The 24,326-nt window shown below is 42.7% G+C and overlaps 1 protein-coding gene across 1 annotated transcript; it reads right to left on the reverse strand.

The window, feature by feature from the left end:
• Positions 1 to 238: 238 nt before the first annotated feature.
• Positions 239 to 22,963, reverse strand: LOC104470983 (vitellogenin-2-like). The gene is made up of 35 exons (XM_010086129.1): positions 22,924 to 22,963; positions 22,541 to 22,561; positions 22,201 to 22,352; positions 20,227 to 20,478; positions 19,916 to 20,077; positions 19,613 to 19,761; positions 19,028 to 19,178; positions 18,763 to 18,920; positions 18,515 to 18,680; positions 17,891 to 18,016; positions 16,612 to 16,830; positions 15,978 to 16,195; positions 15,764 to 15,861; positions 15,214 to 15,338; positions 14,444 to 14,545; positions 13,764 to 13,883; positions 13,475 to 13,664; positions 13,035 to 13,128; positions 12,096 to 12,281; positions 11,761 to 11,905; positions 10,778 to 11,006; positions 10,514 to 10,689; positions 9,935 to 10,255; positions 9,542 to 9,589; positions 9,294 to 9,380; positions 7,507 to 7,719; positions 7,272 to 7,414; positions 5,795 to 5,933; positions 4,968 to 5,103; positions 3,630 to 3,816; positions 2,219 to 2,310; positions 1,652 to 1,749; positions 1,412 to 1,571; positions 498 to 659; positions 239 to 354 (listed from the first exon to the last, which is right to left on the reverse strand). The coding sequence occupies exons 1-35, from the start codon at positions 22,961 to 22,963 to the stop codon at positions 239 to 241; spliced, it is 5,181 nt and encodes a 1,726-aa protein (XP_010084431.1).
• Positions 22,964 to 24,326: the final 1,363 nt, after the last annotated feature.

A 24,326-nucleotide genomic window follows, 5' to 3' on the forward strand; every position in this document is an offset into this window, starting at 1 on the left:
GGAACCGCTTGTGCGGAGAGAAATGACCTTGAGCCACCGCTTTTACAGAGCAAGGGTTTATTAAAAGATCAAACCCAGCGAGGGGTGTCCAGAATTACTTTCAAGATCTTAAAATAACGAGAGAAAAAGGGTCTCCTGACAGGACGGGGACTAATCCTCGCTGTCCCAGCCAGCCGTGTCCACAGGGGCGCAGGCCGAGGCTGACACACCCCGAACTAAAAAAACTGTGCAGCGGGCGTCACGCCGGGCAGGAGTGCTGCTGGCACGAACAGGCCGTGTGCGCTGGAACCGTGCTCACGACGTCCTCAGATTTCTGGTCCAGCCTCGTCTGTCCTTCCAGGCTGAGAGCAGAGTCTGAATGAGAAAGGAAGAAAAAGAGGTCGTGTGAGGGGTTTTTGTACATCGAGGTACTCCTGTTAGTACCAACAGCCTCCTGGTTTGTCACGCCTTCCGACATAGTGGTTGGTTTGGGCACAGGTACGGGTCTGCGGACTCACCAGCTGGTACACAGTGGAAGCCCACGGAGACAGGAGCAGTCCTGGTCGCTGAGCAGCCTTCCACGCAGTGCAGAACTGGCTCCACGGAGAAGCACTTTGCTGCCTTCTTCTCAAATGCAACGGGCTTCTCAATTTTGACAAATTTGCGCTGCAGCTTACAAGCTATAAAACATGAATTCTCTTCAAGCACCTACTGAATTTATATAAAGAACTCTTTGGACTTAATTTGTAGAATCAGCAACAACTAAGACTAATGGGGGTACCAAGTCACACAAGCTACGTGCAACTGATCTGATTGAAGAGAGTCTATTTTCCGTCAATGGCTTAACCTGTGAGAGAATCAGGCGTGTGAGGCGGAGTCCCCAGGACAGAGGATTGCCAAGTACAATCTAGGTAGGACACAGGTGTCCAAATCCAAAAAGATACCTGTGAAAACCTTGGTCAACTGACATGCAACTTTACCGGAACTATGACAGCAGTTGATTTTGGGGCAGAAGTGACTCCTATACATCCACATATCCACTTCTGCACTGTGCCAAGCATCACACCTGCCTTGCCATGGCTGAGTAGCTTAGTCCTTGAGCCCCTGTGATCCAGGCTTTTCTGGACCAGTCTCTCCAGGAGAGCTTGATCTAAGAATATATTCCAGAAATGCCAGTTTATAATTTTATCTGGAACAGACAAACCAGGTAGCTACATAGTGCATAAGAAGTTGATATAAGGATGCAACAAAAGCAGAACTTGCAGTGAACTACCAAACTCAGGAAAACAAGATTTTTTTTAGTCTAAGGCCTCTAATCAAAAAAATAATGAAAAATAAGTTGATTGTGCTACGATTAATATAAATCATCTATTCATGTGACTGACTAATTAGTCAAAGGCAATGACATTAAGATATGTTAGAATCTTAGTACCTCCAGCACAGGGGTCTTCTGAGATGATCCAGGACTGCCCAAAACTCACTGCATCTTTAGCTAAATATCCACTGGGCATTTGGTATTCCCTTTCCTTCTCAGCATCATATTTTCCACAAATACCACATGTTTTTCCAGCCATCCAGAAAGCAACCTGAATCTTTGTGGAAATAAAGAAGAGATGCACTTACATGTTTTCCTTCTAAAAATAACACCAGAGAAAATAATTTTAAAAAATACCTCAAGTCTATGTCCATCATAGTATAGTTTATCTATGCCATAATCTGGGGCTTTTAGTGACAGGCCTTCCTTTTCGCTGCTGATCAGCATGCTTGCATCTGCAATAAAAAAGCAAAACCAGATTTCTTTTAAAAGGAAGTTATTGTTTTAGGGTCCAACCTGAATCACTTGTTAAATTCCTGGGGATTTAATGCAGGCACTAACATATCTTGAAAGAGACGGGGGAGATCAGAAAGACCATGCACGATCTTCCCTGGATCAAGCCACAGCCCTGTGACCAGGGTGGCCGTGGCCAGGGGGTGTCTAGATGCTTGTTCTGTGGATCTGTGTGATCAGCACAAGGTACCACAGCCCTGCAGTATTTGGTCTGTGCAATGATACACAGGCGCAGCATCTCTTTCTTGGCTCATCTTTCTTGCCATGCTCTATGAAAGCTAGCATGAAGGGATGTTGAAATCATCTAACTGTTTCTCAACCCCCCTCTTGAGAGGGTTTTGCAGGATCGCATCCTCCCCTTCTTCAAAAGATCAGAAAAGATTAAACAAAATATAAAGATGAGTCTTTTACCAGAATTCGATGTGTATGGAACATCTGTTCGGGTTTGAACGCCATTAATCTTCATCTGGATGAGTCCATTGGAAACATACATTTCAACCTCACTTTAAGTAAAGGAAACGAATATAAACAAATGCTTCTCCTTCACCCTACTCAGCTCACAATTTCTAGTCCTGGTAGAACCAATACTGCAGGATGCTCCTATCATTCTGGCATTAGTCACCTGCTACCTCTGGGAGGAAGACTGAGAGAGCCCAGGAAAGTGTGCCAGGAGGAGCGCTCCCAATACACCTTTCCTTGGCTTTACTCATCTCCAAGTGTCTGCTTGTGGCCATGGTTGGGGCAGGAAGACACCAGGCTACAGGGACCCTTGGTGTGCAACAATGTAATTGCTATTATGTTCGCATAAATTGGAAATGATTTACATTTCAAAGGAAGATTAGATTCCCTACGGCGTTTCTCTTGCAGCCTGAATAGTCTGTGTATTGTAGTGTTCTCTTCAGAGCAGTGTTTGGTCTAATGAAGAAATATGAAGCTCAAGCACATCAAAAGCACATCCCTACAGTTGAATGAAATGATCAGGAATGATTCAGTGACAAGGAATTTCTTTATCACAAAAGATACAGTCTATAAAACAAGCATTCTTCTGTTCGTCCACAAAACAGGTGCAGAGAATACTAGTTTCTCTCTGTTTCTCTAACATTATGGCACAGTTAGGCACACAATTTTCAGAAATAAATAATTACTTGTAATGAAACCTTACAGATCAAAGCCTGTTTATGCACTTTGAAGAATACTCCCTATAATGATTTTGGTATGCATAATCCCACACAGCTGAGGGTATCAGACTATACTTTTAAAGAAGAACCTATGATGGCAGAGGTGATTGCTCCAAGTTGAAACAAAGCGTGTCTTAAATTAATTTCAAATAGTTTTAGAACATTATGCACCAGCTAAGGGATGACCTAAGAGAGTGCCTCTAATCTGGGATAAGTAATTCCCTTTTTGAGTTATGTCCATTTCTCAGCATTTCTGCTGAGGTGATTGTGGGTGCTAATTAGTTCTAACTATTAGCTTAGTGTAGGAAGCCAGACTGAATGATTAGAATAGTCCCTTTTGGATTTATAGATTACATGTCTACCTAATTACTAAGAACTGAAATTAGATGGTTAAACACTAACAAATCAATGGAGAGCTTGGGCAGTAAAGATTTCAGGTTACTGTGAACCTCAGATATATTTCAGAAGCATTTTTGAAAGACAAAGTCCTGGGTCCCAGTGGCACTCCTAGAAATCTTCCCATTGACACCAGTAATTTTTGCATTAGTCTTATGCTAGCACCAATCTACCCTAACAATCTCGTCTTCACATTTATTGCATATTTAGCTTGATCTCTATTTGTCATTAAGATTGCAATTTCTTACTGGCTAGCAAGTCTGACGTTTACTGCTGTAAGGTCAGTAGACTCTTCAGGTCTTTTCATCATCACCAGGAATTTCAGTTCTGGACTACAGTCCTGCACCAAAACGTGGTAGCAATTTGCAGGCATTGAATAGTTAAATTCAACTCCATTGAAGGTAGTGATCGTACTTTGGAAAACTGAACAATGAGCTAAAATTAAAAAAAAAAAAACAAACAGTCAAAAGCAAGCCTTTCATACTTTAGATATGACAGTTATTCTATTTTAGATTTGTAATTAAAAAAAAAAAGACAATTTTCTGGTTTTACCTGTTCCCACGTAAAAGCAAAATTATTCCTTCAGATGAAATATTGGACTCGTAGTAGTACAAAAGCAAAAATTTGCCAGTCCCCAGAAGGCAGCACAACCCACACATGATTCAGTCATTGTGTGGGATATATTCTGCTCACAGCTGGTGCTGGTGCAGCTCTCTATTTGCAGCCTTTTGGCTTTTGTAACTTTGTTGCAGTCAAAATAATTTCTCAAATGTTAACAATTCACATATCATTAACCTTAGAGGAAATTCACTAAAATGCTGCTGCCTTTATTGAGTCGAAACCAGGATTAGAAATAGAAGATGGGGATGAAAAAAAGCCACACTAGAGTAAACTTCTCCCTTTTTCACTGTAATGGTATTTTGTTGGAAATCCTACCAGCTCTGATTAGAAATTATTTTACAGCAATTTTAATTAATACAGAGTAGTTTTGGTGTTTACCAAAGAAATATGAATTGGTATGATATTAGCCCACTGATTTCAAGCAAAATGTGACTGCTTATCCCAGGATTATATAAACCTTTTCCATTTAAAATTCACCCTAAGAAAGTATAATGTGATTAGCTCTTAATACAGCATTAATGAAACAATAATCCCTTCAAAATCAAGTGCAGGAGGTGAAATTAATGGGTATATTTTTGAACCTGTTTTAGCTTCTACATAACAGCACTGATCAAGCAGAGCACCCCAAATAGGAGGTCACTTAGATGTCCCTCATAAATTTTGAAATGTTTTTTTCTTGACAAGCAATCTCTGCAGTGAAGCTGAAATGGATGCATTTGGTAGTGGATGCATTTGGTATCACCATTTGGCATGGAACTGAATATTTAATCTTACTGATGTAAGTTTCCGTTTCTTTACATCTTTGCAGCCTCACAGATTTTCATACAGATGGGTTTATTTCTATCTGAAATCCAACCAATTTTTAAAGTGAATGTAAAATAATTTCAAGTTACGTCAAAAGTATAAATCATATTTACAAAATCTGCAAAGTCAATCAGTTCTTGTGCAGATAGTTAATTGCTGACCTTTAAGATTTTCAATGATTGAAAGTGTTACTTGGGAAAAGATATTCCGGTCAGGGGATGGTAGTGTTGAAATCGGTGTGCCAGGACTTGAAGGGAATGGCAGGGGAAGCCTGATGGCTCTGTCGTAAATTGTCAGCTGAAAATCAGTCAGAAAACAAACATGAATGTAAATGTGAAATACAGCAAAGAGATGAGATAGCATCTTCCTGTAACGTTCAAAGAAGACTGTACTGACTGAAGTCTAAATTAGAATCTAGATTTAGGTCAGAGCTAAAAAGTCCTCTGTCTACAGCATGAAATAGCTCTACAGTTTGACACATCTGCAACCTATAGAACAGCAGTGCTATAAATTCACCAATTTGCAGCTTTTGGGGGAGTTGTACATAACATTTGCTCACAGTCTGAACAGTTTTCTTACCTGAGTCTCACACCTCTCCTTCCCTGTATGTTGAGTGCTGCTATGTGGCTGTCATGCTTCTCTACAGCCTGGTTTTATTATCTTTTCTGAGACACAGGAAAATCTATCATCTTTCTCAGGATTTGGGGAGGAGTTGTCTTTTTAATAATTATTGTTAATGTGCTGTCAATCATGATAGTTGTTTTGTAACCTGTTTCTTATTTCATGTTTTTGCGTGCTACATGAGGAGGAGAAATGTGCTGTAAGATATTTTCATAATGGAACCAACTACGTGACTGTAATGTCCTTGTGGTGGGAGCTTCTTTATAGTTAATACATTTAAAAAACAGTCAGTGGGTTAAAAAAGCTGTTAAGCTTTGATTTCATAAGTACTGAATATCCCAGGATAAAAGATAGCTGAAATGGTTACCTCAGGTAGCTTGAGGACCACATCACAGGTTCTTGGAGAAGTCAGAGCCATAACCAAGGTTGCCTGGTGAGAGGGACCACGCCGTTCCCTTTGGGAATACCCAAGTATATATGCAGCTCCTGGGAGAAATGAGTAGAACCTGGAAAAAGAAGTGATTAAAATGGTCTGTCTTTGAAAAAATTGGTTATAATTTGTTCAGACTAAAATATCCCACAAAGATATACGTGTGCTGTGTTAGGCGTGTTTTGTATCAGGGTTTGGTAATACATGGTGGCGTGTATGGGAGGAGAGGCAGGCAGATTTTAACTGTTAATGGGTGAAACAGTCTTCAAGAGACTGGATGGCAGAGTGATAGGAGAAGAAAAGTATAGCAAACTTGTCTTAAACACATTCAGAGTTAAAAATAGGCACCAGATGCATAAAAAACAGAATACTAACATGCTAAAAAGTGGATGACCTGGTATTAATGTGTCAGTCCTGCAGTGGTAATTTTAGCAAGGATCCTTTGCGCACTAAGATCGACAGTTAATTGACAGATTGGGTTCCCTTACAGGCTTGGGACTCGAACAGAGAAATAGAGAAAATATTCCTTTAAAAAAAGTCATAGTCTTAGAGCAGAAAAAAGCTGAGTTCTGTGGCTTTGCTCCAGGATAGTCAATTGGGTGGTTTCATCCCCTCTAATAAGGGCTCATAACAACACTTCAGGTAATTCAATCTAATATAAAAAAATTATCCTCTTCAGTAGACATTTGTTAATCACATCACCTGTATACCTTTAATGTGAAAGCTTGTGTTACATGTATATTTAGATAACTGAGTTTTTGTATGTGTCTGTATTTTGGCAGCACTGTGAAAAAAGATTAGTTTTTGATATGGATCTATATGTTATTGTGGGGAAATGCATGTATGAATACAATGAATGAATGAATATTGTAGATACTATATGTGCATGGATAGACACATATATGAACTGAATCCAGCAGTTAACAGTTCTCTTACACTAAGTGTCACATAACATTTGTTATTTAGTGTGCAATAAACCTGATGGGAAGTATTTGTATCACCTTCTTCGGAAGCCAGAGGTAAGGTGCCTACGTTAGGGCATGACTCTCCCTGTCCAGTCTGTGAGAGACAGACTCCTTCAGAGAACCAAGGCTAGGCTTCTGCTCTGAGCCTCCATCAATTCGGAAGCATCAGGAGACCAACTTCCTAATTCAGGCACTTTTAATTTAAAGTCTGCAATAGATCAAGTGAATCCCATCATTCCCTTTGTTTCAAGCAGTTTTCCTGCAGACTAAAAAGCGCTATGCTTTTGAGGGAATGAATTTACATTAAAAACCAGAGATGTGTAATTTGAGTTTATAATATCATATTGATTAAGGGGAATTTTTCCAGCTCAGAAGTTGCAGAACTAAATCTGTAGTTATGTGGAGTATTGACACAGGTGAATTTTTCAAAAACCAAAGTAAAATCTCACCATCTTGCAGTTACTCGGACTGTTGAAGATACTTTTGGCCACTCCAGCTTCACCTGCATAGCTGGATAAGCAGCAAATTGCCCTGTTGCAATCTGAGCAGCAACCTGGTAGTCCTGGCAATCTTCACCCCATTTAAGAGAACCCTAGTAAAGGGGAATATATATATTTTTGTATAAAATATAGTAAAAACATTATATTTAATTTACATTTGAGCTGGTCATTATTTTAAACTTACAGATACTTTATAGGAGTTTACTACTGAAGCATCAGCACAGAGTTTCCATCTACTTGGTCCTGTGATGCTTGAAACAAACATCTGTATCCTCGATCTCATGGGTTGTGTATCAGTGTACAGCACAAGCTGTAAGCCTGTCGGCTGCTCGTTTCTGTGGATGGCACGAAGGACTGCAGCCAGTATTGGCGGCTTGCTGTCTCCCAGGAATTTAGGCTTAAGTCAGTAGAGAGAAAATAGAGACCAAAGACATGAACAAAGCATTAAAACTACTGTATTAAAACCGCAGATAAAAAATATTTGTAAAGGAAAATTTTCATTCAATAAGTCTTTTTACGTGAAGTATGGGACAGCATCATAGATCATCGCTCAATCTATGCAGTTCATATGTAGTTTTGCCACAGTCTTTCAAGGGAGAGCTGTCACAACCTATGTAAGTAAACAAGTAGTGCTGGGAATCTTTTTGTAAAGTAATTTCAGTGTAACAAAAGGGAGTATGGATTAGGACCCTACTGTGTAAAAAAACAGTTTACCCAGCTCAGCACTGCTCTCTTACCGATCTGTAGCTTAGCTAATAGTCTTTTTGATAAAATTCATTTAACCACCTGTTTAAAACTGTGGTCATTTGTTTTGACAGAGGGATCTGTTCAGTGCAGTCCAAAGTGTGGTACTTGCATGAGTAGCAGCATGTGGCCCTGTTGAGAGCTAGGGCTTTGTACCCGATCACAGCATCCGCTCCAGCTGTGCCTGCCCTACCCGAGCCGAGGGGCAGGGTCCCACCTGGCCAGGGAGAGCTGCAGATGGGCTGAGGAGTGGGGCAGTGGGTCCCCCCATGCTGCCTGGTCCAAGTGACAGAGACCCACAGAAGGTTTAGGTGAGACAGAGCTGGCGAGGGCTTAGGGAGAAATGGGGAAAGAGCAAGGCTGTGGCTGTGGGTGAAAGTGTGTGTGTTGAGAGTGTTGGGGAAGACTGGGAAGAGTCCAGCAAAGTAGTAATGTGGTGAAAAGATGGACAAGAGAGGTGAATTCCAGTTACACAGAAATAAGTGGGAGAGAAGGGAGATCTGGTTGCCTTTTTTCCACAAGCTACTTGCCCTAACAACTGGGAGCTGCTGGTGCAGAAGGGGTGCCTCAGCAAAGTAAGGTTTACTATTTTGTAGGTATATAGGTCATTGTCTGAAATGTGTGACATTTTCCTTCAATGAAACTTGTTCCATATTCCATCAGTTCTTACAATAAAGGACCAGGTACCATTAACTATGAACCATGCAGTCATTCCTGAATAAACAGTAGGGTTGCTCTCAAAGTTGGAACATTACTGCAAAATCAAGCTCTTTTCCGAGGCCTTGTATGATCCTGCTAACATGAACAGCACTACTTGGCAGTGAAGACCAAATGAACAGAAGAGTGGCAGAGTCAAGAGTCACGTCCTGAACTTTTACAGAGAGCTATGCAGTAAAAAATATACCTGAAACCAGTTTCTGATCAAGCAGGTCAGCACTTCTAAAGTGTTCCCAGTTTTATAGTGAATTATTTACTGAGTAATGTTAATTTCAACATATACAACAATATGTTCCAATTTCATTAAAAATGTAGCCTGTATTGAGCAAATATTAAAGAACTTTCAATGGCTATCCAATGTGTTCACCTTTATAAAACCAGAAGCAATTAATTTTCTTTCTATGTATTATCTAATATGCTAAATCACAGTATTTTTCCTGTTGTTATAAACATACAATAACTGTAAATCCAAAGTAAATGTTTTTAATTCTTGTAGATTAAGACACTCACCTGAGACATGGCTCTAGAGATGCCTTCATCACCAGCTGAAGAAGAGGAGGAGCTGATGCTGCTGTTTAGGACTTCCCTTCCTGGGTCCTGCAAAAACAGAGAATCACCTTGAAGCAAGTTGTTTACGATTGGAACTTGTTGCAGAATTAATTTCTCATACTTTTATTCTCAGAAAACTAAGTTCTAATTGCAGCAAAGCCAGTGAGAGCAGTTGTAGACCCTGCTCACAGTATAAGCAGTAAATGTACCTGTTCATCTGCTGGCTTGAACCAAAACTGGTAAATAGGTAGATCTGCCTGTGAAAATAGGTAGTATTTAAGAAGATCTAAGAGAAGACAAAGAACTAACTTTTGATAAATGCATTAAAAAGTTCAGTATTCAATATGGAAAAAAGGCAAAACAAAATTAAATTTTTTAAACATTTTAAAATGAAATCTTCTGAAGAGGGAAACTTCTGAACTGAAATGCTTCAGAGAACCAGAGAAGTTAAAAAGGAGAAAAGCTCTGCTAGGTGGTTACCTTGTCCATCCACCCTCAACAGTCTGTTTTCCCTTTTTTTTTTCCATGATCTATGGGCACAATTTCCTGATGTGCAAAAATATTCACTACAAGAAATATAAGGTCCAGCCTGGGCAAATTACCTGTTGGTTGGAATATTCACTGTCCCCACTGCAGTGCCTGTGTCCAGAGTGGTCTTCTCCACTGCTGCTGCAGATTTTATTGCTAGCTGAGCTGCTGCTGCTGCTGCTGCTTCTCCTGCTGCTGCTGCCAGGCTTCTTCCTAGATTGCCTTATTTCATCTTTCTTGTGTTCATTTCCAGGCTCTTTACCATTGACAGAGGAAGCAGTGGAAGAGGATGAACTGGAGAGAGGGGCTGCACTGGGCTCTGCCCAGAGGTCTATAACTGCAGTCTTTTCTTTTCTGCGAATCCGTCTCTTATGGTGCCGTGTTTTATTTGTGACCTCCAAAAACAATTCAAAGTATTATGAATAAGCTTGTTCTGTAACATTTCTCTGGGTGTCAGACAAGCTGCTCACCACAGGCTTTCAAGGCAATACAACTTCCTGGCCCTGCACATGACAGAAGCTGCACCAGAACTCACCTAGACCCATTCCTCCCAGCTAAAAATCCTTGCTTTCCCATGCCAGTTTTCCACACTGGAAACCCTTGGCTTCATTTATAGGAAAATATTTCCCTCTCCGATGCTCAAAGTCTCTTACCTTGAACACATTTTCAATACCTAGAATCTTCTTCAGTTTAGCTTGAATGTCCTCGTACAGAGATGTCTCATCCTCTTCCTTAGGCCTTGAGCTAGCTACATCAATTATTTTGGAAGCTGCTTTGGATCCTGCCTGAATCTCCAGCTGTATTTTGTCAATATCAGCATCTGTATGAACTAAAGGAAAGATACTTACATTCCAGGGTTGTGCTGCTTGAGCAGGACTCACAGAGATTGACAGAAAAGCTTGTTGTCATGACTGTACCTGGCTTCAAAACTACTTTGGCTTCAAGTTCTCCAACTAATTTGTGCAGATAGGTATTTCTTAAGAAAGCAGAATTTCGTGACTTTAGGCTGAGACAAGCAGAACAACCCAAGCTCTCAAATTTTCTACAGAAGATGCGTGCGTAAAGTCTTCCTCCTACACTGTGGTGAAGTGCCTCTTCTGAACCTTGGTGGTATCCTTTGGATATCACACTAGGAATATTGCTTTCCTGCATTAAACAAAAATATGGCAAATAAATGTACTTTCCACAGAAGAAATTGTCACAGTTCCTAAAATCTTTCCTCCTATTAATGAAGAGAATGATGACAGTCCTGCCTAAGGAAGCACTGATTAAAATTAGAGGTCCAAGCACTGGAGGCGGTGGGGTTTCCTCCAAATGCTCTGTGGAAGAACACAGCTCTCCTGCCCAGCCTTTCCCGGGCACTGTTTCACAAACACACTTCCCAGTGAGAACCTGCAGGTCTCTTTGGAGGGGCTATTTCTCTGCATTGGTTTTGGGCTACTAGCTCTCCTGTTGCAAGTCAACCTACCCTTCCCACGCCAGCCCCAGAAGCTGAAGAGCACATAAGATAACGGGCTTCTGCAATCCACTGCAGGGTTTACCTCAGGATTTGGGAAGGAAAATGCATATCCTGCCCAAGAGCCATCTTTTCCACATTGCTCTGGCTCGGAAAAAAAGGGTTATTGTACAAAGGGTGTGAATTTCATGTAACCTCCCCCTGACTGTAAAGAAATAGGAAGACATGCTGTCAAAGCAACCCTGCCTGCATGAGATGATGAGAGCAAGCAGACTGTGAATGATTGTGCCTTGAACACATTGGGACTTATTTTAGGCTTGGTTTGGGGTATGTCAGGCACCTGTTGAATCTCACAGTTTCTGTGGCTGTGATCTGGGTTAGCCAGCTGCTGTGTTGGGGGTGCTCAGCCCCTCTGAGGAGCTGTCTGTTCTCCACCCTCCTTACCTTCCAGCTGCCAGGACTTGAAGCTCTTTCTGATGGCTGAAATGGGTGGTCAGAGATACTTGGTACCTCTCCTTTGGGGAGAAGCTGGGATTTCTTTTCGGAATCTAGTTCTTCCATGTTCCTTGAAATAGCATAAACTTCACTCCTGTGGAGGTGATAAATGGCACACAAATAACATCTTCTGATTTTGCTTACCTGTCCTTGTTGATGTGAAAAAGACAATACTAAGCTTTATGTGGCTTCCAGTTTTCATCAGAGCCTAACAAGGAGTTGTACGTTCATGATTTTATAACAGGGAGCTCACAATCAGTAACATGCAACAAGCTCTTTTGTACCTCACAGCTGCGAGCTCAACCTCTTCACGGCAGGGTGGGGTTTCAATCTTCAGATTTTTCTCTTTCATATTTATCCTGGCATCAAATTTCATTGTGCTGTTGGCACTGAAGTCTGCATGAAATTCAAGACCACTCTGAAAGTATTGTGTATTTATCCCCATCATTGCAATAATATGAAAATATGCCCTGAAAGAGTGGAGACAATAACATGCATAATTACAGATTAATATGCACATATTTAACTTTGAAATGCAAAACTGCATTTTCACGCTGTTCTGTTTATTGTAAGAGCCACTACTGGTGGATGAAGAGATGTGTTATAACAGGATAAAAAGAAGCTGAAGTGCCGCTGGAAAAGGTAAAAGGACTTATCTGAGGAACAAAACTAACATGGACACTCTCACTGCTTTGTTAGTTTGAGGACAAGCTAACACCAGAATCTTCTAACTTCACATTGTGCCTAGTTTATTATTATTATCACTATTATTATTATTACCATTATTATTGTTATTAGTACTGTTGCTTTTGCTTTGGGTTTTGCAGATCCAGAAGCATTTCCCTTTCCCCCCTGAAATCCCTCAGCCTGTGCCAGGTGGTGATGCAATTATATGTTGAACTTACAAAAACCTGTTCATATGTAAGCAAATGTATCTTCACAGCTTAGTATCTGTAGTCACTGAACAGGTACAAATGGGACCATTTTTAGCAATGGCAGAACAGCACAGCACCCTGTGGGATACAGTGCATGTTGCTACATTGGCAGGTTTGTAAAGCATCAGGTCATTGTGTTGCTTTCTCACAACTTCACTGCTCTGGACTAAAACTAAACCAGCCATCCCAAATCTGGGCAAGTAAGACCCCTACATAAAAACATGCAATAACACGTCTATAAATAGAAACGCTTGTATGTGTATATGTGAAAATATATGTCATTTTTACTTTGGCTTGATGTCAGCATGAATATCCATGTTGTTTTCCAACAACTGTGAAGGTCTGAAATTGTCAGATAATGGTGGTGATATCTGTATATCCACTGTAAAAGACAGAAAGGAATTACATGAACTGAGAAACAAATACATGCTGGAGATGATACAATGTTTTCAATAAGCATAGTAGTTAACACATAGGCAACAATGCTTTTACATTTTGAAATACTTCAAGTGATTATTTAAAGATTGCTACTCCAAGCCAAAGTTACACAAGTATGTCCCAGGTGAAACATGCTAATTACTTCTCCAACCCTTTGGAGGTAGCTGAACACTAATGTTCCCACATTACAACAGTAGTTTTTCAAAATTGTAGAGGGATTTAATTTCAGCACAGGGATTGGACCCACAATTATTGTGGAGAAACTGCTCAGTTTGGCATCCCAAGCTCACCATTGGCCACAGCCCGGGCCAATGCGACACCACACAGACCGAGCTCTAGTGGCATGCCGACCACCGTGGGGACAATGTGTCGCAGCTCGCCCACCATTGCCGGCAGGGTCCATTGGCCTGAAATGCCTCGCTGGACCCCTTCCACCACTTTTTTTGCCACTGGCTGCCAGTCTGATGTCCCAGTTAGACTCTGAAAACAGAGAAATAGGTTAGGTAAGTAGGTAAGAAGAGACAGGGAAGAGAAATTATTCAGCATCACAGACAAAAAAGACAGAAGCCTTGTCATTACCATCATGGTCTGCTGAATGGCATCTTTATCGATGTCAAGAAAGGCAATTTCTTGGCCCAATACTTTAATGTAAGCGGACACCAGAGGGTCTTCAGGAGGCAGTTCTTTCCATCCCAGAAGCTGCAGTGTTAAGGAGAGATGGGGAGAAAGGGAAGCAGCAGATAATGTCACTTAAAATACAGTGATGGTTCCTTAGCCAAAAAACTGACAGACATCTTACAGGTCTGAACCAATGTGGCCTTTCTTATATTGCATAACTGACTTCAGTGGGAGTTTCACCACATAAGGATGATGTAAGGACTAGGTAATTTCTGCTGCTGTAAGTATTGGGTGACACCTGAGGACTCATGAACAAAAATCTTATTCAATGATAATTTTAAAAGAGAAGAGCAACCACTTACTGTGTTTTAACATATACTTCAAAATACATGAATTTTGAATACCAGCATCATAATTATCTTTTGTACTGTAGATTAAGGGCTAACACATGTTGAATGAAAAGGTGGCATCTGTTGACAGCCTAAGTACAATGTAAATATATCTTTCCATAACCAAACAGGATGACTGACTCCATTCTCACTGCAACATCAAAGAGATGGCTTGGTGAGTGGGTGATGCAACGCTGGCACTGGCAGGAACTGTGTACTGCAAACAGATCAGAGGGGTGCTTAGAGACATACCGTTTTACCCAGTTCCTTCAGGGTCTTGTATGTATCGTACTCGGCAAAGGGAATATTCTGCTTCCTGATAAGCTTGCTTAGGCTTTGTGACCGGAAAGCCACCTGTAGGAAACAGAGACAGGTGTCACAGCCCAGGTACAAGAGAGCCCAGGAAAACCTTTGTACCTACTATTACACTCACCGAGGCTGCTCTAAATCCATACTTCATGAAGCCATTGCACTTATAAGGCTATGTCTACCTGGCAGATGACTGCAGGCTATGGCTGCAGATGCTGAGGACATGCTGAGCCAGCTTTGGCTTAGTCAGCAGGGATAATTTTAGGGCAATGCAGAGCTCAGCCCAGGCTGCAAAGCTTGCCCAAGAAGCTGAGTAAATGCCTGCATGCTGTTACATGGAGCTTCATGCTGCCCTGGCTGCACTGCCGGATGAAATTTAATTTCAGATGCTATTTCCCTGTACTTATGCAAAATACCCTAAATGCTATGTGACTTTAGAGAGGCAGATGAATGTTCTGCTGTGTAAGCTTTCCTCTGTTCCCCTAAATTTTCATGCCTATACTGAATGTGTTCATTGATTAATGTATTGTGTCAAGAAGCCCTAAATAAAAGAAGCCTAAGTAAAATCATAATCATTATCAAAATTTCTCTTCCACATCCACCTTCACAGCCAGAGATTGAGTTAAATACTACATCACAGTCCAAATGGTTTAACAAGTAATACTATCTGTAGCTGGCTTGTGTCTAGTTGGCTGTTTTAATGAAATACTTACCTCAATAATATCAGTTGCAGTATTTGCATAGTATCCTCTTACTTTTGTGATTATATCAGATGGAAACATGGTGTTGGGACTGTTCATTAGGTAGACCCTCCAAATGGCACCAGCCTGATATTCAGCTATCACAGGAATAAAAAGCAGCAGAGATTTGGTTAGGGTCTCTGGGGTGTCTGGTGCATGTAAGCCACCTCAGGTACATGCTGTAATAGATCACACGGAGTTCTGCCAGAATTCAGTCCCACAGGTCCTCAAGTTTGCAACCTTTAGAGGAGAACTTTTTTCTAGGGCAGAGTCAACACAACCACAGGGACTGAAGAAGGAGGCCTAAATCCATGTGCAGGCACCACTTTCCCCAGCAGATAGCCAGAGAGTAGTAGAACACCCTTGGGGGAATTTTGCATGTTAGGAGGCTCTTGTGCTTTTTCTGTTTGAAGAGTGCACTAAGCTCACAGCTCATGATTGTATTTGGGATTAAAATCACTGAATAGAATAGAGGCATTTGGCTACATAAGCTGAAGCAGTGAACGAGGCACCTGGTACTCACAGGAATAACCACCAACGTGGATGACCTTGCTGTAACGATAGCTCAGCCTGTCAAGTCTGGGGCTCAGTAGTTTAATGGCAATGTTGCAAGCAGCAGATCTGAGTAATAAAGAGATAAAGTCCTATGAAGATAGTTGACTGTGATCAAATTCTTAGAAAACTACAAGAAAAAAAAAAAACACCATTTGCTACTAAAAAAATGTACTTCTACTTACAGATTGTAGAGTTGTGGGATCCTGCCTACTGCCAAAGCCTTCATGTGTGAATATGTGAAACTGGCTACTTGTAAGCTGGGCTCTGTGAGCAGTGAGCTGGCCATAGCTGTTACAGTTGGAAGACCAGGCTTAGTTTCAAAGAGGACGATACAAGCCACCATTCGGACGTTAGGATCAAGTGTGTTGTCCATAAAGATCTGGAGAGAGATCTCCCTTACCTAGAGGAGGAAGATGCAACCTGTGAGTACCTCATAGCTTCTCAGTGAGAAGTGGTTCCTAAACCATGCATGTGTGATCTACAGTGAATGGAGAACAAAACCCTAAACAGGGACTTGAGCATGGGACCTGTCACTGAAAATGAAGATATGGCTGGGTTGAACAGTGAACAGGGCTGGAAGAAACAGCCATTAGTAATGGGCCCACTGTTACAGCGACTAAAGCAACCTCTTTCCCAAGATATCAGTGAGGACAGGGTGATGTCAGGAAGTTGCAGTACAGGCAAGAGTAAGACCAGTAACTGAGAAATCTGCCCAGAGCTTCTAACATTACCTGATGGTTTTATTATTCCTGAATCACTAAGTCAACCCAAATCATACCTTCTAAGACATTTGTTTTAACTAATAATTTCAGTTACTTTTGCAGGGTCTTTTCTGGCCATTTTCCTCAAGGCCAACACGGCATCAGCATGAATTCTGTTTGGTAATGAAGCTGCAGCCCAGGAAAATGGTGGCAAAAACTTCAGGATGCGTTTGATGCTGGCTGGCTCTCCTGCATTGCCGATGGCTTTCAGGGCCAAGGCCATGTCTTTGACATCACCTTTGCTGGTGGCTTCAGTAGCAAGGTCGTGGAGTGGCTGAAAACAGAGCACACTGCATGAACCCTATCAGGTAATGATCTTGAAATAATTCATAAAAATATGCATTGGCATAGCAAGCAAAACAACTACTGGTGCAAAGCCCAGAATAAAGCTGTTCAGATTTTTCTCCCAGGAAAAATCTCACCATCGTTATCAGGATGCCAAACATGGAACATACAAGCAAACTTAGTTTTCTCCTTACACAGTGTTGTAATTTATTTTAAATTGTGCCTGAGCACAGGAGATAATCCTAGGTGGATGCCTGCACCAGAGAGCCTGTTGCAAGTTTAAGAGCAGCCTCGAGCTGATGCCAGGTTCGGTCATTCCCCAGGGCAGCTCCACCAGCCCTGCCAGCCGGGAGCCCCCAGGGTCTGCACAGCTGCAGAATTACACTTGCATGTTTTTCACTTCCTACAGTGATAGCAAGTTTACTTAAGCAGTTGTGCTGTTTTGAGGAGACAAATTACCCTTCTGGTGGCTTGGCTTTGTTTCACTCTTTTTTGGAAGGTTTAAACACATGTCAAACACCAGTGGGCCATCTCAGTGCTGTGGTCCTTCTGAGTAAGGAGCCAGAGCTGCGTAGTCCGAGGACAATGTCCTGAATATTTGTGACAGTGATACGCATTTTATGTAGCAGAGCCTCTTTGGAAGCCCTAACCTATGACAAATCTAGAGCTTTGCTTATATTCACACTTCAGTGCCTTTTTAATAGATTTTTTTAAATTACACTCTAGCTAATGTAAAAGTAGAGAGAAGAATCATAATTATTTTGCTTTAATCCTAAATTTGTTGTACTTAAACTCGGTTTCAGGTTGTTTACAGGATCCATTATCCCCATGGGCTTCTGCCACTTACATTTGAAATTCTGAACAGTTAAAACCAGACTTTTCAAAGGCATCAGCTCAGTGTTTCATTGTGTCTTTGCAGTTTTGCAGGCAATGACAGCTAAGAGTGAGGCAAGTAAACAGTGGGTTGCCTAACTGGCAGCATTGTGAGACCTAAATTAGAGGGATTAAAAACATTTCTTCACCCCTTATGAATAATGAGAGTCACCTACCTGAAGAAGTTCATTTGGACAAATTGAAGTCTGAGCACAGTATTTATTTACCATACTACCATATCCCAGGTAAACAATTATTCGATGCATTGGTGCTTTATGGATTTGGGGACAGGTCAGAAAACTCTGCAGAAGAAAGAAGTATCAGTCTTTAATGTTTCTAGTAATTAGAGCTGGTATTTAGTGAAAATTATGTTTGAGAAATAAATAGATAAAATTACTTTGTATTTTTCCTAAATATTTTTGGAAGTTAAATCAAAAGCTAGTCATTCAGCTACGATAAAGGTAAATAGACATGCTCCAGTTATACTGTATGCACTTTATATTTTGGTTACATGATATTATTTTCTTGAGTTTGTCTACTTTAAAAAAATATTTTGTCAAAAAAGAAATAAATAAGTATTTTCTCTTAGGATTTGTGGGTTTTAACATCAAATATCAAAGCCATTGAAATTTTGGCAACAAGTGTTTGGAAACATTTTCTAAAGCATTTCCCATTTTTGTTAATATCTTGCATTTTACAAATTTAGAAGGAAATATGTTGCATCTTTCACTTACAATCCTGTGAATTCGCCTTTTAAAAGGAGTGAGAGGGAAATAGAGGAAAGAATGATCTGCACTCACTGAGGCAACTTCTAGGGTTTGCTTGTTGGGTGTAACGAAATGGAAGGCAAGAGGGAGAGTCACAGATGCTTCCCAGATGTTCAGCTTCTCATCATGAATTTTTTGCTTCAGGAATCTGAATGTGTCAGTAGTTCCAGCAGCACAGATGGCACTCAGGAACCAGTGCCTGCCAGGGAGGGAACTATTCATTATCCTCATTGCCCAGTATGCCTCTGGTCAGAACTCCTGGCTGAAGGCAATAGAGTTACCTGTAGGAAAGTTCGTTGGCAAACTGCACCCACAAAGACTCAATTTGATCGAGGGTCGCTATACGAAAAAGCTGGACCATTTGTAAGAACTTGGCTGAAGCTTCTTTAGTTGCTCCTTCCTCGTTATTCTGAACTAATTGCTGCAGTGTTTCTGTTAACTATGGGAAAAAACAGACAGTTGAAAGGATCCATGTCTAAAATAATTATGTGATGACCTGTCACCCTTGTAAATAATGAAAGAGTATGGCAAGTAAGCCTCTAATACCTGTAAATCTGTATTTTTAATCCTTAGTAGAGGAATTGGCATCTGGAGTAACTCTCCTGAGAAATGATAACGAAGACTCCCCTGGTTTTGCAGCTGAGTTTTTGGTGCCCTGATGGGAGTCCTTTTAATGTCGACCAAAGACAGTTCTTGTCTTCAAGGGAGAGAAAGATATGCATCAGTAGCCTTAAACCGCATTGCGTGCATGGCGACACGTACAGCGAGTTGGAGCAGACTGAGGGGTGCCCAGCAGCACCGTTCCATTGACCACAAATGGGTCGTGCACTTCTCCATTTATGCATTGCTCAGGATTATCTGGAAATGTCATAGGACTGGCGAGAGCTTTCATTAAAGTTTGCCAGAGTGTCTCAGAGTTTGGACAGATGTTTCAGGTGGCCCGGCAACACCTCCAAACAGCAGGACACAGGACCTGGCTGTGCATCCCGAGGGATGTACAGTGCCTTGGCCCTTCACAGCCCACAGGCCAGATGCTTCTTGTTAACTCACAAATCAGCAGTAAATATGTTGCAGGCATTTCCTCCAGGCTCTGATAATCACAGCTATGCTAAGGACACGCACGGCGCCTACCTTGCCTCCATGACTGCTGCCTCGTTGGGTTCGTTGAAGGGTGAGATCTGGTACACCTGCTCAGATGTAGCAGACATCATCAAGGCCCCGCTATTGTCATACTTCATCTTGTAAGTGAACATCACCGTGCCCTTAATGTTTCTGACTTTCTAGAAGTGCAAAGAGACCTTCTCACAAATACGCACGGGCAGTAGTTAATTGAGCACAGATGAGCCAAACTCCCTCCTAGCACCAGTGCGGTGCGTGAGTGTTTGGCAGTGGCATATGCCCGAGCATGGCAGCAGGGCTCCACGCTGCTCGTACCAGGGGGCAGGTGGGGCAGGGGCGGATGTATGCCATTCCCATGTTCTTCACTGCTTTCTCCTGGCAGTCCGTCAGGTCCTTGCTTTTGGAAATGGTGGCACGGTTATTCTTGCTGTCATCCTGGATAACGTATCTGGTTTGGCAGATGCCTTCAATCCCGGCCTATGAGTATTTATTAAACACAATGAACTTTCCACTTGAAACAGCAATAAATAGGTCAAAGAAATTTGCCTGGGAAGTGTATGTACAGGCAAGTTACTATGTAATAGTACAATGAGAATAAAAGTTGAATCAGAATGGAAAAAACAAACCTCCTGTAGTTCATACACATTTTGTGACTTTTTGATGGTTATCTGTATCATGTTCAGAATCCCTCTCACTAGGTTAGTGCACAGGATGGGACAGTCCTCAGGGGCGAAAATACTTCCAACTCTTCCCTCAGTGTATTCGAACTTAAAGGCTTGGCTGAAGCATGCAGCAAGGGTCTCTGTGAGCTTCGAAGACAAAGTGAAGGGGTCTGTGGGCCAGAAGCCATTGTATTCCTTCAGCTTTGGTGATCGAATCTGTGAACAAAAGTAGAAAAACATCCATCCTGTTCATGATCAGTCTGAAATAGTGCAATAACAGGGAAACTGGGCACTTCCAATCCATGGCCAGACACAAACCACTTGTCCAACACTGTGGGAAATGTCTTCCTCCTCAGACTCCTGTGCTGGGCGTAGGAAGTGTCCTTGAGAATGCAATTTCCATGAAGGATTTCTGCCAGAAAAATAAGATTGTGCAAGCAGCATTCAAAACTTCAGCAAGTCTGGTGAAGCTTGCTGGGCGAGTGAAACACAGGCTGCTTGCAATCTGTATAGAAAGGATACTTGCCCATTTTCCCCAGATGTCCAGTGAGATCTCCCTTCAGTCTGCAAGGCAGCCAAGCCATTGCTCAAGCTGCCTGCCTAAACACATGGGGACAGTTTTGTCTGCTGCTTCAGGTCCAGCACATCCCAGAGCACGGAAGCCACGGCACAGCTGATGGGGAAGCAGATGGATTTCTGCAGGACCTTCCACAGGAGGTGGCCCAGCAGGAGCTGATGTCTCTCTGGAAGTGGCTGTCATCATTTTGAGCTTATCAAGCTGTAAAGCTTGCACACAAGTCCTTGACTGCTACCTAGTGGGAAATGCCTGCCTGCATGCACATATGGATCTGGTCACATACACATACGTGCACACCTCCCACCCTCATCCAGAAAAGTACATGTTCCTGTGTAGAGGGAAATGGTGTGGATTTAGTGCTCTGTTTTATTTTAGGCATTTATAATCAAGGCTGAAAGGGTGGGTTGCCTCTTGTCACATTTTCTCAAATTAAATCCTACTCAAGACCATTGTCTGCAATTGCTAAAGCTACAGCAACTCTAGCAAGGTTACACAGAACCTGCAATTGCAGCAGTGTGTAAAGTTCGATAATATGTATTCCTTCATGCTGTTTCAGTAATATATGCACAGGATTACAGATTGAGTAAACTCCTAGGACGAACGCTAAGTGCCCTCTTACAGATTTCTGCCCACGTGCTGTCTTCTAGATCCCTTTTCTGCAGCCTTTTGTTCCATGCCAGTGTTTTAAGCTATTAGGTTTAATCCTTTTGATGAATAACAGTACTTCCAGATCTGATATCATTATGTCAAGCACAAGGATTACCATTAGAATTCTTCACATTTGAATTAATGCCTATGTGAAGAATATCAAAAGGAAGATAATGGAGACAACTGGGACTTTCTCATGGGATATCTGAATTCCAGCAGCAAGTTTTTCTCAGGCTATGGACCAGGTTGAAAAACATGGACGTTTCATGCTTGAATTCTCATTTTCAGACTGAAGCTTAGTGTTGCTTTAGTAAAACTATCTTAAGGCCATTTCTTTAGAACAGCTGCCTGCTGTATTTCTGCATGGAGGTGAATCAACAGCAGCTTTGGTCAAGGGGGCTCAGTTACTGAAGGCAGCAGAGCAGGAGCAGCTCTGGCTCCGTCCTGCAGAGGTGCGGGCTGTGAGGAAGCCTGTGGCACTGGTTGTAGGTCACTACCAGTAGCCCAAAGCTGTTTAGCTACAGCTGCAGACACTGAGCCTTCAGCTCTCCCTCAGGACAGCAGGGGTACAGGGTGCAAATTTCAGTGCCCATGCCTGCACCTCTGCCCGTGCTGGGGAAATCATCACTGCCTGAGTGAAGGCGCTTGGTCTGACATTGGGCTTACAGGGTCATCTCAGCACTGGGAAGGGCCGTACGCACAAGGTGATTTACCTGGAGAAGGTGGTCGCTGTGAGACACACGGCTGATCTCCAGCTGGCAGGTCAGCCTGATCCCCGCCATGGCCAGGCCTCTGCCAGGCAGCCCGTGCAGGATGGAGCTCTCGTAGCCATACAGGTAGGTCTTGCCAGTGTGAAAAACAGGCTCTATTGAAAATATATATAACAAAAACACCTCCTTCACTATGACTGTTGTGATGTTACTTGCAAGAACCATCCCAGCAAAGAAGGGTGAGGCTGCTACTGCCAAAAAATAGGTGCAAGCAGTGGGCAAGGCATGGCTGTAGGGGAGGGCAGCGTGGGAGCTGCTCGCCAGCGGTTAGGAGCGCACTTACCGAGGTCCTGCCTCTGGCCCCCTGCGTGGGAGGAAAAAGAAGGATGTGTGAGAAACCTCCCCATCTCTGTGGATCCTTTCATTTATTATTAATTTACTCAGTGTGCTAATGGTTGGCAAACAACCAGTAATGGGCTCTCAGGGTGCACCCCACACCCCCGGGACACCAAGCCCATGCTGGCCCCACTCACTAGCTGCTACTTGCTCAGCTTTTCCCCTGCTGCTAAGCTTGGACACAGAAATCTAATGGTTTATAGCTGAAGTCATAAAAGGACTTCAGCAAATTAAGCAATAAATATCCCTGCAATGCCCCGAGGAGGTGCAGTGTGCTCAGGACTACAGTGGCCGTCATGGCTCAGCTGTGCTGGTAAAGCTTCGACTTACCCGCGAGGGCGAGCGCCAGGGCCAGGATGAGTCCCTTCATGCTAAAAGCAACTGAAGACTGCAGGGGAAAATGTGCGGCTTTTATAGAAGAATTATTAACAGGCACAGTGAATTTTGTTGAGTTATCAAGTTTTTATCAACCACTGAAAGCCTTTGAGGGAGAGGGGGTTGGGGACAAGGTGCCGGCTGTTATTGCTGGGCCAAAACCATCACCAGCACTTTTGTTCTCACTTCACCAACTGAATGTGTGGAAAGTACCTTTTGAAACAAGTTCTTAAAAGTAGTAAAATATAGTTAAAGTAAAAATATTTATTGTTTAAGAAAAACTACTAGTTATCCTCATTCACTGGAAACACCTGGTGCTATTGCAGTCTATGCTGACTTTGCCCAGGTTATCCTGACCCGACCAAGAGGAACCCAGCTTATCTAACTGATAGTGCCCAGCAGGATTGTGCAAAATCCCGGGGCAGCCCCCCTGTGACACCACGCCAATACCTGCCCTGCTGCGAGCGGGCCAGGCTGCCACCCAGTAACACAAACCTCCTGTCATTGTCACAAAGGCCAGGGCTAAACGCCGCTGACGTCCACACTTCCCTCACCTGCCTTCTCTTACAGGGCTCACACTCCATCCCCTGTCACGGGTGCAATTAGCTGTTGGGGGATGTTGGTGGGGTTGCCCCTGTGAAGGGGAAGGGGTGAGGCTGATGGGTCCTGCAGACACCATCCTGGTTCGCAACGGCATACAAAGTGTGGTTCACCCAAACTCATTTCACATCACGCAACAAGGGCTGGCGTCGTCACTCCGCGGTGAAGCCCTTCTCCCATGAGCAGGGGTTTTCCTGTCCCTTTGGAGAAGGACCCACAGGCCCCTCAGGCTGCTCCTGGCTCCAGGGCTTGGCCTGGTCCAGGGGTGCCCCAGTGCCTCGCAGCGGGGACGTGGAGCTGGGCTCAGCCGGAGCCACCCACACTGCTCCCCTCTGGAACCTGCACGAGGAGGATTACGGCAGCCCCGGGACTGAGGGGTTCACGTTGGCACCATGCGGCTGCCATTTGCCCACTGACCTTCTCCTCCACAGGTGGGGAACCGAGGCTGCCCCCAGCTCTCTGTGGGAAGGGACTAGATTCAGTTTCTCATAACAGATCAGCGGCTTCTGTCCAAGACAGCTTAGTTTTCATAATGCTCTTTAGCTGATGGTTTTTTGTAGCTGGCAGTTGGGATATAATTTATGTCTGACAAACTGTGGATTTTGTTCCAAGATCAAAGATTGCATCTGTAGGGTAAAAAAAAATAATAATAATAATAAAATTTGAAGCATGGCAAATACTTCACTGTGGTTTTACTATATTCTGGTCCCAATCTTTTTAACCCCTTCTCTTGTAAAACTGATGGCACATGATAGAGA

This window comes from Pterocles gutturalis, unplaced genomic scaffold (genome assembly GCF_000699245.1).
Source record: "Pterocles gutturalis isolate BGI_N339 unplaced genomic scaffold, ASM69924v1 scaffold44430, whole genome shotgun sequence".
Lineage (NCBI taxonomy): Eukaryota > Metazoa > Chordata > Aves > Pterocliformes > Pteroclidae > Pterocles > Pterocles gutturalis.

What these genes read in the sequence shown, in the direction of transcription:
- LOC104470983 (XM_010086129.1), bottom strand. Translation starts at nt 22,963, where the DNA reads ATGAAGGGACTCATCCTGGCCCTGGCGCTCGCCCTCGCGG. An exon ending in GCAGCAGTCATGGAGGCAAG is followed by an intron (nt 19,179 to 19,612) that starts GTAGGCGCCGTG and finishes TCTCCCTTGAAG; the next exon opens with ACAAGAACTGTCTTTGGTCG. An exon ending in CTGCAACTGATATTATTGAG is followed by an intron (nt 14,546 to 15,213) that starts GTAAGTATTTCA and finishes TGTTTCCTACAG; the next exon opens with GTGGCTTTCCGGTCACAAAG.